General features: G+C 42.5%; 1 protein-coding gene across 2 annotated transcripts in view; it reads right to left on the minus strand.

Annotated features, from left to right (window-relative positions):
* The window catches only part of tcf3a (transcription factor 3a), a 33,324-nt gene that overhangs the window by 8,079 nt on the left and 10,241 nt on the right, over positions 1-15,004 (minus strand). For both annotated transcript variants that reach the window (XM_049598686.1, XM_049598685.1), the window contains exons 4-17: positions 12,907-12,980; positions 10,748-10,823; positions 10,018-10,058; positions 9,729-9,864; positions 7,972-8,021; positions 6,411-6,510; positions 4,685-4,821; positions 4,404-4,548; positions 4,228-4,286; positions 4,038-4,116; positions 2,225-2,295; positions 1,906-2,079; positions 1,638-1,749; positions 1,376-1,508 (exon numbers count right to left, since the gene is read on the minus strand). In XM_049598686.1, the coding sequence (XP_049454643.1) occupies positions 1,376-1,508; positions 1,638-1,749; positions 1,906-2,079; positions 2,225-2,295; positions 4,038-4,116; positions 4,228-4,286; positions 4,404-4,548; positions 4,685-4,821; positions 6,411-6,510; positions 7,972-8,021; positions 9,729-9,864; positions 10,018-10,058; positions 10,748-10,823; positions 12,907-12,980 (1,387 nt within the window). The remainder of the gene's footprint in view (positions 1-1,375; positions 1,509-1,637; positions 1,750-1,905; positions 2,080-2,224; positions 2,296-4,037; positions 4,117-4,227; positions 4,287-4,403; positions 4,549-4,684; positions 4,822-6,410; positions 6,511-7,971; positions 8,022-9,728; positions 9,865-10,017; positions 10,059-10,747; positions 10,824-12,906; positions 12,981-15,004) is intronic.

Consider the following 15,004-nt stretch of genomic DNA (forward strand, 5'->3'; position numbering starts at 1 on the left):
TGTCTTTTTCTCTTGTCTTCTTTAAAATTAGTCGGTTGCCCGACTCATTGTAATGTTATCAAACGAGGAGAAATGTCCTCCCCTCGTCCTACTAACGTTTTTGTACTCCCTCATGGCAGAGTTTAAAGCTCTGATCAGTCTGATCCCCGTCACACCTCTGAATCCGGAACACCTGCATGCTATGTAAAAGCACACACAGAGGCGGGGTGGGGTGAGGGCAACTTTTGATTCATTGGATTAAAATGTGCTATATCGTGATCTTTATCGGGATATGAAATGACCTGTATCGTGATATGAGATTTTGGTCATATCGCCCAGCCCTACTAATTCCCAAACACATGTATTTTCACTTAAAAGTCTCAATATAAAACACCTCCTTCTACAAGTAGAGCACCCTGAACTTGCCTGGGCACGCAAGTGTGTTAAAGCTCCGCTTGAGCAGAGTTCAAATGCACACGTGCCCAGGTGCACAACTCTTCTGCACAAGGCTGTTTGTCCTGACAAATATTGTGTGTTTGGGAAGCACTGAGCCAAAGGCTGAATAAAGGACACTTGAATTATACTGCACAAGTTGTTTGAGAGTTTGTAAACGGATGTTTTGATATAGTTTTGCTGTTCTTAAATATGGACCGCTATGACTTCAGTTGATGTAGAATGTCTCCTATGTTGGACTGTTAGTTCACTGTGGAGGAATACTGGAAAAGAATAGCTTTCTTCACAAATTCAACGCACAACACGGTGAGTTACTGATCCATTAATGGTCATTCTTTGGCTCAAGTATTCTAACTCTTAAAACCAGATTTTATTCTAATTACTGGCTATGAAATCGTCTTTTGTCTGTGGTTCATTAACCTTTATATCTGATACAGATATTGTATCTGTATGGACGTCAGGTTTACATAAAAAGTTGGTCTTTTTACTCGGTGCTAAATTTTCTTGGATGTGGATTATATTTTTGGACTCTACTGCATTCAGAATTTGAAATGGTACACAGTATTTTGGTTATGTAGTTTCTTAAGTCTTCCATTTCCACTTAAAAGTAAACGATAGCCCCTACTTGTGATCTTTCCTCCATACACATGATGAATCTTAACAATCCAATACAGATTTAGAAACAAGAATATATTTATAACTGAACAGTCCCCGATACCAAAAAAGAAAAGGCTGGAGCACAACCAAATTATATATTGCATGTTTTGAGCTTAATGACTAGTGCCCATAAGTCTATTAATTAAATAAGAAATCAATGAGAATTGTATCTAGAAAGGCTCAAAGACTTCTTCCAGACACATATTAAACTTCGACCACAGCAGGGATATCTCATGCAATAATAGAGGAGTATAAATATGTGTGGGGAATAAAAGGTTTTAGGCACCTTGTTCGAATGCGGTTCTTCATGTCTTTTTTCTCGTCCTCTGACCTGTCGGTGATGGAGCAATTTTCATCGTCCTCCTTATCCTCTCGTTTTATGTCAGAACCACTGGAGCGACTGAGGCTACTGGACAGGCCTACACAGAGAGTTCAGACACAAAGATACTGAATAAGATACAATCAGAACCAAAAAATATTACTTAACATCCAGTGATGCCAAACTTGCTCTTATTTCTCTGACAGGAAGAACAGATGGTGAGTCTCACCGGTGAAACCTTCAGGCTGAGAGCCAGGCTGCACAGAGGAGGGGCCGTGGTGTCCATGCATTAGTCCTCCACTAGATGGCAGACCTGCAGAGTCCTCGTGGTGACCTGACACCTTCAGGACAACAATTTAACAGGGTTTCAATGATCTTGTCAGAAGTTTGTAGTACATAAGTAGCATAAGAGCAACAAAACAGGTATTCATTTAAAATATCAAACTCCATTCAGTCATTTGCAGACAGATTTCCTTTGCTGCTACTGTTAATCTCACCAGTCCAGGCAGGCGACCAGCCAATCCAAGTGCTGCGCTGGTGAAGGCTTGAGGTAACCCTAAACCAGACGAGAGCAGACTGTGCATTTCAGCCAGGCCTGGCCCTCCTTGTCCACTGGCATGACGCTGAAGAACATTGATGGCTTCATCCAGGCGGTCCTCCACTTTACTCGGCTACAGAGAGTAAAGAATAATGCGACGATGAGACAGTAGAAGGTGATGCATGAGTGACTGTTGCATCCTGTATTTCCATTTGTATTTACTTCGACAAACTTTTGTTGCTTCCCTCGCGTGGAAAAGAAAAGACATGTTGACTCACCATGGACTGAACCTCATAGTTGGGTGAAGGTGTGGCCTGGCCGGAGGATCGAGTCCACTGGGATGCAGAGCCTAGACAAAAAAGATGACAAGGTTTTGCATTGTACATGTGCCCTTATTAACTGCATCAGCTATTAACTGATACGTACATATTACACACAGGTAATGCCCCAGACTTTGTAGTGGATGTTTGATGATACTACATTTATCTCCAAATGGATATTCCAGTTTTTGCTCGCCCCTGTGTTCACAGGGACATGTGAGCACTGAGTCGGTCAACAAGAAGCACTCCTGAAAATAAGCTTTTCATGTCTCACTCTCAAACACCAGAGTAGACGATGTAACTGGGGCTTGAGCTTGGGTATTGCTGTTGAGTAATGGTGTCCTTACACTAACACATTATATCAGCATGCTCAGTCAAAGACATTCGGAACTTTATGTCCATGTTTTGCTGTTTTAAGCCCTACCCATGCAAAAGAAATGTCTTTTTTTAACACACTGATGCTTTTATCATGTGTTGAACATGAAACACGGGATGACTGAAACTGTGTTTTTGACTGCACCTTTTCAACATGTGAAACCACTGTGATGGGGATATGAAACATCCAATTACATAAGATATTCAACTTAAATTTGTCATCGCTACTTAGACAAAGTATGACTTGAATAGACAATTTTAAAGTAAGGTCATTTATTTTATTGGAATCATACGTACCTCAATTTCCCCGTTTTCTTGATGTATAAAATGTGTGATGAGCTTACTCATGGACTCAGTGTAGAGACAAATGGGGAAGTGACCCCACCCTCATTTTATTTATTTATTTTTTTCTGTATTTTCCCTTCCTCTCTCATAAGTTATATTTGGATGGTGTGTGTGTGTGTGTGTGTGTGTGTGTGTGTGTATGTGTTTGAAAGATCAAGTGAAGGTTATGCTGATGACTTCCATTTACAGTATGTACAAATAAAAATGCTACTGTCTGCTTTTCAAAATTGGCAAAAATGTTTAAAATAAATGAAAGAAATTTCAACAAAATCATGGCCATAGAAGCACCACAAGTATCCATTGCATCTTGGAAAGATTTCCATTAATAGGTGAAACTTTTCTTACAGCTAACTCACTGCTAAATCAGATGACCTAAATGTCAAGACAGTCTTGAATGCCAAAGTTATCTCTGTTTTATGTTTGTTCAGTGCCAGCACAAGAAGAATGTCACTGAAAAACAACAATCTGGGTTATTTATATTATGCAAACCAATCAGATATATCAAGGGTGACCCTGAACTGTGCGCGGCTCAGCCATGCTCTGAGTATAATGCTGTGGAGACATTTTGTTTGTAGGTCATTACCTAGACTTGTCAGCTAAGATGATCGCTTGTCAGTGTTCCCAGTCAAAAGTGAGTTATGTCACAAAAACAGTCACTAATTCAATATAAAACTTGTGCAAAAAGGATTTTCTTTTGGACAGGCCTGTAACAAGTAGCAGCAACCGGCTTCCTGGGACATGTAATGTGTTCTGAGTAATATGTCTGACTCATTATAATGATTCATATTGTGATGGAATTTGCACACAAGAAAGTAAAGCTCCCATAATACACAAAAGTAATGAGTTTTAAAATGATGTTTTACTTCCACCTTTAACCCAATAGATGGAGCTACACTGTCATGAAGAACAGTTGAGGCTTGGTCAGAATAACAACAATGCATTTTTAAGATTTTATGATCCCCTTACACAACAGGAAAGAACCTGAATAAAACTACAAATCAACTAGCTCACTTTGAAGCCTCAGTGAAAAATGACTAGAGCTTCCCCTCACCTGATACAGCCTGTGGAGAGCCAGAGGGAGTAGACGGAGACGGAGGGAAGGCGTTACTGTGTGGATCTGAAGGATAGATCTGGACACAGGAAGAATTTGTTTTTAATTAAATGAAGTTCATCTTATTCCTTTACATTTTTATGCTATGGTAATATATAACATTTAAAGTCTTGTGGCTCTTGCTACTTACAGATGCCAGGGCTTTTCCAATCTCATCACCTGAACTGCCAGGTACTGCGCCTCGATTGGCTTTTGGGGAAGAATAGAAGAATTTCAATTAAATCCCATGTTCAATAATTATTCTGCTACGTGTAAATATAGCATGAAACTTTTCACAAAGAAAAGAGCACACACTAAAGGGTTTACCCATAATGGTGTCAGCCATCGGGGGTGTGTGGCTGGGGACTCCGAAGCTGCTGGGGCCAGAGTGGAAACCAGCAGGATGAGCCCCGTTCACTTCACTGCCATGCATGGGGTAGTTTTGGGGAGAGAGGGGCAGTGGCTGCCGTTTCTGGGAAGCAAATATGTTTAATGATTTAAATACACGACCCGACAGAAGCCCTCATTGATGCATTAGTCAAAAAGTGTCAAAGACCTCATTATGCCCTCAGAGATAAACAAGAGCAAAGTGTGAAGCCACAACTCACCAGTCTGTCTTGGGGGTTGATGGCAGTGAAGGGAGCATGCTGGTTCAGATGGGGGGAGTTGCTCAGCATGGCAGAATAACCAGGCTGAACCATCGACCTGGCAGAGCCCCATGGATCAGAGGGCGGGTGGAGGCCTTCTGTCAGGGGACATCCAGCAGAGGAGGGGGGAGCAAGAAGGGTGAGGGATAACAGGCCACAGGAGAAGAGAGGACAATGAAGGCCACATATGAGACATGTCACATTACTGTGATGACTTCATTCAACTGTGGTGCACTATTCAGCACCCGGGCACCACAGGGTGTTCACTAGGCTTGCCGTGATAGTCTGTGTTACTGGTGTTACACGGTGTTCGGGCATACAACAATTAGATTACTCGCCCAGCGCTTCCACTGTCATTTTGCTCTCATTACTAGTCGGATGATAGACCTATTTGGCAATATTTGTGATTCAAACTCCAAGATGATAGCTAACCTGATGATGTTAAGGAAACTTGTACATGCTTTATCTCTAGCAGACCAGACTACTACATTGGTGTGTTCACAGGTCTGCCAAGGGTAGCAATCAGACAGCTTCAGCTGATCCAAAATGCTGCTGCCAGGTTTATAAAAAGGACCAAAAAAGGCTCAGTGTTTAACTCTCGTTCTTAGATCACTACACTGGCTACGGTTCCTCACAGAATCAACTTCAAAATTGTATTGCTTGTCCATAAATCACTGCATGGTTTGGGTCCAAGATACTTGTCAGATCTCCTGACCCAGGACGAACCTCATAGACCTCTCAAATTGGCTGGTTCTGGATAACTGGTTGTTCCCAGAGTCAAAACTAAACATGGCAAAGCTGCTTTTAGCTTCTATGCTGCTCAAATGTGTAGCAAATGGCCAGATGAGCTAAGATTAGAGACTTGTTCTACTGTTTTTGTTTTAACTCTTATGTGCTATTACCTGTTTGCTGTCAATGTCTTTAGTTTATGTGCTTTTACTTACTTGCATTTATTGTTTTTATAATTTGTTACTTGTGCTTTTCCCTGTATAATGTGTTAAGCAGTTTGAGGTACCTTTTGGCATGAAATGCATGATATAGATAAATTTGTCTTGCCTTGCCTAATGAAGGAAAAGGCATTGATTAAATTGCTAAAAAGTCGGAGGTGTGCAGCATGTCGTCTGCAGCTCTTCATCACACTGTAGCTGTTCCTTCTTATTCCATTACTCCCCGCAATATTTCAAAACTGATCCACTATCAACAAATGCTGGAAATTACCATTATCATATTTTGTAGATGTATTTATTATGAATGAAAGCAACAGCACTAATCTTAGTAACAAATGCATTTCCTGTGACCACTTCATAAAAAAAGTCAACTCATGTTTGCCAGTTTTAACGGGAAGCTACAGCAATAGAAAATGTTGGCAGTACTCTAAAGATACAAAGAGTCATCCACAAATGTCCTGTGTGACCGGTAACACCAGCGCTGTCACAAGTTTATTAACTGGTGGGAAAATTTCCTCACCATGGCAACCCTGGTGTTTTCTCGCATACGGCTACAGCTCCTAGGTTCTTCAGGACTTCCGTAAGGATATCTTTAGGAGCTAATTCCAGGTCATAATTCCCTTTGTACGTGTCCGATACATTTACCCACATGAACAACAAGTGTCTCAGTCAGACTGAACTTCTTGACCCAACACAATGAACAAGGAGACGCTTTGAAGGCAAATCTTGTTTCGACTGACCTTGCATGTAGAATGGTGGTGGGTAGACGTTTCCTGTCTTGGAGGCCGGGTAGCCAGCATTGTCCCTGTTAAAATCCTCTCCTGAGGCTGATACATAAACCTACAGAGGATACACAGAAAAAAGGTGAAAGAGTTCAGCTCAGTGTTTGTGAACTGTATCACAAATCACTACCGTAAAAAAAAGTCTATCTAACGCGTTGAACGTACAGTGCATACGGCATCTGGCATACGTCTGTTGAGATACTCGTAAAAAAGTTCCCTCGGAGCGTCCTTGTGCTTTGTGCTTAGGAGCATGACCACAAATTAATTCCCCCATAAAAATAGTGGCGGGAACTGAGTTAAGTTTTTAAACTAAAAAAAAAAAAGATAAATGCATTAAATACCTGATTAAACACAGCTCTTAAAAGTATGTGTTCCTTACTAGACAAGAATCTATTTTTACGATCTGGTTTTACAACTTAATTCAATAAACAGTCTGTTGCAACATTTCTGCAGACTGGAGCACTGAGCATTATGTATGAATGTGCAGTGTCAGTGATTTCACTCACTGAGCTTTCCCATCTCTATGGGGCTTTACATTTTATCCTGTTAAACAGAATGGCACTGAGAATGGTTTTCAGATACATAATTCACACCCTTAAACACATTTATATGTGACCAGACAATGGGAGATGCAGTCGGATTTGAAGCATGGTATATGGGTATAAAGGACCCAATGTTCTGAACCATCACATCGCTCTCAATCAAGACTATTCTAGACGAAAAGCAAGTATCAAACTGCCTCTGCAAAACTCAAATCCAAATGGACTGAAGTTTTCTTCTGTAATTTGATTAAACAGAGAGAAAAAGTAGAGGAAAAAGAAGGGAGAGGAGAAGAGGGAACGGAGAGATGCACTCCTAATTACTGAACCATCTGCCGAATCCTGGACGGCAGCCAACTCCACTGGCAGCTGGGATAGAGGGATGGGGGAGGGAGAGAGAGAGAGAAAGGGGAGGGAGGCAGCGGGAAGGAGGGGGGGTGGGGGTGGGGGGGGGGGGGTGCAGTGGGAGGGGAGGGGGGGTGCAGGGTAGAGAGGAGGGGGGAGGGGGAAGGAAGAAACAGAGAAGAGGAGGAAATAGGGTGCCCAGAGAGCCGAGAGTGGGAGGGAAAAAATGAGGTGGAGTACGAACTATCAAACCCCAGTATGAATTCCCTTCAGTGATCTAACGGGTAAACTTGGCAGAGGGGAAGAAATGTGGCCATAAAGTAAAGGGCCTACAAATACAACACACTATAAATACATGCTGCAAATGACTGACTGGGTGAATGAGTGGCTTCCCCCCCTTTCCTACTTTTTTTTTTCTTTTTTTTTAAACATCAGTGGTGCAGTTTCACAGCTGTAAGAGCTGGATGTCCTGTATTGCAGCTATTCTACTGCGTTGCAAGCCAAGGAGAGGCTTAAAGATGCCGAATGGAATGTGAAAAGCAGTGTTAAAACATGACAACATGAGCTCCCATGAACTGACTGCGAGGGCTGAGATATATTCCAGGGCTGCAACGTTTCTGGATGCTTGTACTCACCGAGGAGGGCAGGCCAGGGGGCACCTTCCTGATCTTTTTTGGCTGTGGTCCTGAGGGGAGGAAGACAGAGGGAAATTACATAAGCATGCTCACACACACAAAGGCCACATCCACACTAAAATTTTCAAACTCCATACACACACAAGTGTTTAAGCACCATATCAGACATAATCTCCTTCCATATTAACACACTTGAAAATGCATATCCCATAACCAGGCATGCCGATGTAAACAGGAAGCAGACTGTCTACTCTCCGGTTGGCTGCTTAGTTACAGAAAATACGGAGATGGCAAAAAGTAGGACCAGAGATTTCTTTTGCTTGGACCGAGGACAAGGCGGAACAGTTACTGAAAGTATCATGAAAAGACAGTGAAAGCTGCGGAAAACAGATTGGGAGTTGATGCAAAGCAAATAGGGTGTCATATAAGAGTGGTAACAAAGCATTACCCATCACTGGAGGAAGCCATGGCAATGAGAAAGGGGTGCCCAGACAAAAAGGATAAAATCACAAAAGGTACGTAGGCATAGCTTTAGACCTAGCTATGATGTTTTTGCTTGACATGCCGTGACTGAAAAGCGAATGTGTGTGTCTGCGTAATTGTTTTCTGAAGACTCTGTTTTTGGTCGTCCAAGCTAAAGTGCAACCCCAGAGTTTTCGCACTAAAACAGGGTCAGCAGCGTTTTCAGAGGCCTCCGTTTTAGGGGTTCCAAAACACTAGAGTAGGGTGGACACTAGGTGTGAACACAGCAATAGTTATGCAGTTTAAAACCAAAATGTGAGGGAAATCACAAAAGCATGCTCGCATACACAAAGATAACTTATAAGGTAACTTATTGCTCATACAACCACCAATGTAGGGATTCATTAATGCAGCCCCCTTCCTTCTGAAGCCCTGCTGAACCACTCTATCTATCCTTTTTATGACCGCTCACTAGCCCCTTTTACACTGCCTGTTCAAAGCAGGAATTTTGCGCCATTATTCCACTGCGCCATTCTTTATGAAAGATAGATTTGCGAAGTGGAAAGACAGAGTTGTATCGCCTTTAAGAAGGCAGTGCCTAATCGAAGTCTGTGTAAAAGGGCCAGCTCGCAGGATGTTACCATGGACTGGATGGGTGTAACGTTTTGATGACATCTTAGGTGACCCACTGCCAGGAGATTTAAAAAGCAGCTGGCAGCTAACTCAAAGAAGAAAAACAACGACTGAAAATGTCTGGAAAACATAAAGGTCCAGGAGCTTCTTACCCTCCGAGCAGAGAATGAGATCAGCCGCCATGTAACAGGGATGGTAAATTATTGTTATTGCCATGTTATGCTATTGTTATTGTTTATAAAGCGCTGCTGATGCACATGTTATATGTCACACAAGAGGCCGACGCTGTTGTGGTACACATCACACCTGTCACACCTCTACAATCACACACTGGGGCGGCATGATGCTGCCATTGTTCTGTGTAAAAAGGCAAAGGAGAGGTAAAGAGGAGACTACATAGCTGCGCTATAGCACGATCTGACTATTAATGCCCAATCAAAAGGTATTCTAGTCTCATGTCATTTAATGACCTCTCTCATTGGTGATTTCACTTTCTTTAACTAAGCAGAAGTGAGATTTCTCAAACACTTTTTTAAACCTCAGCAGCAGAAGTGATGATGTACATAGACTTAAATATAAATCAGCACAAAGAATTTTTTTCTGAAACGAAATCTCATGACTGTGTCCAACACTCTGCTTATAACAGTCCTTTACAATCTTACCAACGGGCTCCTGTGAGGGTCTCCTGCGAGAGTTGCCTCCCTCATAGGAGGAATAAAACTGGGGATTGGACTTCAGGCCAGACGGGGAGAGAGCATCAGGACTGGGCATGGGCATCTCACTGGGCATAAAGCCCGGCTAGAGATGGTGGAAAAAAAACAACACAAGCTCATGTGGTGTAGAAGTAAATCATTATAGCAGTAAAATCAGAGTGATGCAGTGAAGGAAACTGACTAAGGGACAGAATTTCCCTAAAAGAGCATGATGAGAGATGGTGATGATTCTGACTACCTGTGTTGCAAATGACGAGTATGCTCCTCGCTCAGCCTTCCCTGTGAGGAAAAAGGAATATGAAAAGAGGTCATGATCGTGAACATTGGGTTTTTATGTCAATACTAAATCACAATCTGGCCATTCCCCCTTTCTTCATTTGGGTGCCTCCCATCTGCTGTGCGAGTGTATATGATGATGTGTGGTATTTATGGCTGTGGACAGCAAAACAACAACAAATTGGCCCATTATAAATGGTTCAGGGGCAATTGTGCCAAACCTCCGTCCCCTCCCCTGACAGTTTAACAGAGGAGAGCTATAGGCTACCACTGTCCCAAGGGAGAGCCTTGTTTGTGCATGGGTGCCCTTTACATCCTCCCACCCCCTCCTGCCCTGAACACACAAACTGCAACAACAACACATGAAAGAACCCCTCCTCCACATCCTCCCTGATTACCCTGCTCTCTTCATCCATTGCCACCTAAGCATAAATATGGCTTGCCCTAAAGTGGTACATTAGTGTCTATTCTATGAATGACTGCTCTCTCAAACAAATAGCTCATTGTGTTGGTTCAGTCACAGAGTCCATTGATATAAACTTAAATCAGCATGTTCTTCTGTCATGAAGTCCTATCATTAGAAACACTGGGCCCCAAAATTCCCCTGATTCTTTTTGGTTTTTTAAAAAAAGCCCACGTGAAAGTTGTGGTGTCCATGCTTCAACAGCTTTATATAATTTAAACCTCCTTACCTACAACTCCTGATCCATACATGGGGGCAGAGGCAATGCCTTCTTGCTCACTGTAAAGGCCTTGTTCTCCGTACCCCTGAGGGAAAGACAGCAGAGACATCAGGGATATAGAGATAGAAAACATATATAATCAAAATACATTTAAAAGAAGCCCATTACTAACACAAAGAGACTGTTGCGTGTTCATGAAATGAGTCAACAAAGATTATCCATCTTGGCTTTGAGACTGGGGACAGCTAGTATTTCACGAGGCTTCCCACTGCTCTGTTTTGGGATGACAGGGTAACATAGCATTCTTTAGCAGCTACACAGTTACACTACTGGATTAGTGATCCATAAATTGCATTTACCAATATTTCTCAGTTTGCGTTTGGGTCTAATGAAAATGTCTGTACAAGTATGTGAGTAAATGAAGTTCAAAGTGTGGACAGGTCAACATGTCTGGGAGATTCTGCACCATCCACAAACCCAAGATACCCACTGGGGTTGGGCAGCTGGACAAATATGTCAGCTATCTGCAACTGTCTGAATACATCAACAGTTGTTATGTTTTAGCAATTTTGTCATTTTATTTTACAATTAAATGGTCTGTCTCCGAAGCATGAGTGAGAGCGCTGCTCAGTCGGCAGCAGGGAGAGACAGTGGGAATCAGGGCTCAACATAAACGCCCGCCCGAGGCATCTTAACCGCTTAGAAAACGCCAGGTTGGGCGCTGGTTGCTACTCTTGTTTCTACTCTGTGCCAAAGGGTGTGGAGGCAGGTTGCTTCTGAAGTTGCTAAGTGACTGTAACCAGCACTGTGTCATAGCCTACTAACCAGAAATCCTGAGTTCGGAGCTGATCTTCTTCCAGGTTTTTTTTTCCCCAAGTGTGCATTAATCCAAAAATATTGTGCGTGGGACAGGTGTAAAGCTCTGGGTAGCCCTACACTGCAACAATCAACTTCTTCTCCATGTTTATCATACACTGATGTTTATGGAACAAAGGCAAGATGTTTACCAGCTTCACTCTCACTTGTGAATGCACATACAACGTGTCTAGTTTGAAAACACATTAGGATTTGAGGGTGCAAGAAATGTGGCATGTGTACAGGCCCGTAGTATGGCTAGGTGTTGGTACTAGATCCCTTTACGGTATCGACCAAAATAACCCAGTACCAATTAGTATCAAGACTTCTACAGTCAAACAATACCTGCATTCAATCCTTCTCGTACCCAGATATAGCAGAAACAGACGATTTCCATGGTTTTGCTCGCAGCCAATCACCGCAAGAATTCTTTGATTTTACACAACATGTGATTGGCCCACTGCCGCAGCAGCTACTACCCATACAATTTGTGGTGTGGTTAAGTCAAGGGCGGTGTATTTGTCGGAAGTGACAGGTCAGCACGCTGATATGCCCCCTAAAAAGTTTGGCTTTACACTAAAATGCCACAACACACGACAGGCCTGTGGCATCTGGTGGCATTTTCCACAACTGAATGCTTCCATTCACATGAAGAAGAAATAAAGGAATCATATGAAGTAGTCTGTTGGTATCGGTAGTGGTAACTAAGAATATCTAGTCATTTGACTGATTTAAAAATAAGATCTTAACCCTCTTAAATAGCTGCTCCAATAACTGCAAGCCTGTTAAATAATAGTAGGACTCTGGACGGTAGAATTAAGGCTTTTTGAGCTTAACAAGTGGACTCACAATACCCAGTGAGATCCAAACCACTGATCTATGAGACATATAGAGATTAATGAGACAGACTAACGCTTGTGACAGAGCTGGTGCACAGCTCCCTCTCCAAAGACAATCCTCGTAAAATTGTGTAATGTGTGACTCACAATTATTTCACTGTTCCGTGTGAATATGTTTATGGTGTTGTTCCTAGAAGATGTGTCAAATGTCTCCTTATGTGTGTAATCCACTTTATTTCTTGTGAACTCCTAAAATCTGAGCCAGGTCTTAATCTAAGGTATTTTTAAACTAAGGGTGTAGAACCAGGTGACAACTTACTATTTACCCAGTTTTGTGCTGTATCAGTGGGTCAAATTCAGTTTGAAAACTTACTGTTCCATATCATACATTGTGTGTGAAAGCTTGTGTTGTGTTTCTCTCAATAGCATCTGCTATCGGCCAGACTCTATGTAGTTAGTGAGGATAAACCGTACCCGTCCCTGGTTGAAAGATGGACTGTTCTGTTCTCCTGGCCCCCAGGGACTGGACCCACTCCTATCATCTAAACCTGTAAGACAAAGAACTGGGTTAGGCCTATTAACCACAGAAAGGCAGACACATTCTTAACAAGGATTTACACTCAGGCTTTGCAAAAACTAAATCTAACTTATGAGAATGATGAAGTTGACCTGCTTTGATACAGGTTTTGCAGGCTGCTCAGAGTAACCTCAATTGAAGAGCTTCACTTCACAGCTCACACAGAGACAGCATAGTGACAGCGCTGTCACATAGTGTGGATATGAGCTGTAGGAAGTTTGAATAATTAACACCCAGTATGAGGCTCCCAGAATCATCCTCGACATTCTTCATTCTCCCACTCCACTCCTTTACATTTTCCATGGCAACAGTCACTCGTCCCCCATCTATTCACATTTGGCCTACACCTTCCCCTTAACACAGACGCACGCTGAAGGTCTCAGCCTTACATAGCTGACACACGTTATCCCTGGCCAGAGCACTCCGGCTTTCAGAGAGGTGAACGTGTTTGAAAGGAGTGATTTTAAAGATTGGTGAAGCAGAAATTCCTGCCCGTCCCCTTTCTCTCCATCTCCTCTCATACTGCAACACAGCATCTCTAGGGGAAAGCTGAAGCTTAATTGCGTACTGATTTGCATAATTGTGCATATTAATGAAGCTCAGCTCTATGAATATTCATATTTTTGTTTTGTTGTCTAATTAAAAAGCGGAGAGGGGAGAGGGGAGGGGGGGGAGAGGCGGGCTAGAATCATGACAGGATCAGCAGTAGAACAGACTGATGGGTCCACAGCGCTGAGAGCTGCTAGATTGCCGTGACAACTGTGATCTATACACACGACACCAGCAGAATAAGAGATGAAGGAGACAATGTCTTGTCCCCTCTCTATGGCTGACTGTCACTCTCCACGTCAATCAAAGACGATAAAGAAAATGCGCCAACCATTTGTTTCTGCTGTAAGTCATCTGAACCCAAGCTCCAAACAAGAACAGACTCCGATTCAATGTTTTGTGTTTAACACTGCATTACGCTTTTCTTGACAGTTTTGTTATCAATACTAAATTTAGGTAAGCCAGTTGCAGCGTCACATAAACAGTATTGCAAAATAAAATGTACAGACAAGTGGAACAAGCCTCAATTTTCAGGACCACATTTCGTCCGTCATGCACCTACATTACTACCACTCTACGCACTCGACATCATTTTCCAGGACATTTCCAGTAATGATCTAGTTGGTACGACAAACAGGGATCACACCTTACACTAATACAGGGTTCCCACACATTTTTACCAATGTATTTCCCAAACATCTCCATAACTTTTCCATATTATACCCCATTTTCATGAGATTACGTTGTTTACAATAGGCAGGCCTATATAACAATAATAGGGTGCTCTTACTCCGCTGCTACTACAACTGCCCAAAGACAGGCACTGTCGCTGAGATGCGGCATGTAATATGGGATGGAAACCCTTTGTGTCGACACATGCAGTAGCCACAAAGTGGTAACGTTATCTGGCCTGGCTAGAGCAGAAATATGTGTCGATGCTGGCAGCCTGTTGAGGTGCCTTTTGGTTCGGTTGATGCTCTTTCCTTTAAGCATGGTTGAACAGGGCCACTTCCACCATGTTGCCAAGGTCAAACATTTTGGTGCAGACTGAGTCTACATCCAGCGCGACCAGGGTCTATCTTGAGCAATGTATTACATTAGAGCCATACATTATGAAACGCACACTCTCCAGGCATATTGGGATAAGCAAACTGCTAGTGCTTGCTATCACTCGTTACACATTCCCACCGCCACCTAGCTGCATACGCCAATGTGTATTACATGCATCGAGTGACGTTTCAACAGACAGATTTTAAATTAGAAATACAAGGAATGTATTTCGCAGAATGAATATCCAAAACTTTTCCAAAAACTCTGTTAATTCAAAACTATTTCCAAGCCTGGAAAACAGTTAATTCCATGCGTTTTCCAGGAAATCATGACTCCTGCTAATATCCTCCTCTCTGTGGAAGTCTGATTGATGATATTATCTCTGACATGCTTAGA

This window comes from Epinephelus fuscoguttatus, linkage group LG15, assembly GCF_011397635.1.
Source record: "Epinephelus fuscoguttatus linkage group LG15, E.fuscoguttatus.final_Chr_v1".
NCBI lineage: Eukaryota > Metazoa > Chordata > Actinopteri > Perciformes > Serranidae > Epinephelus > Epinephelus fuscoguttatus.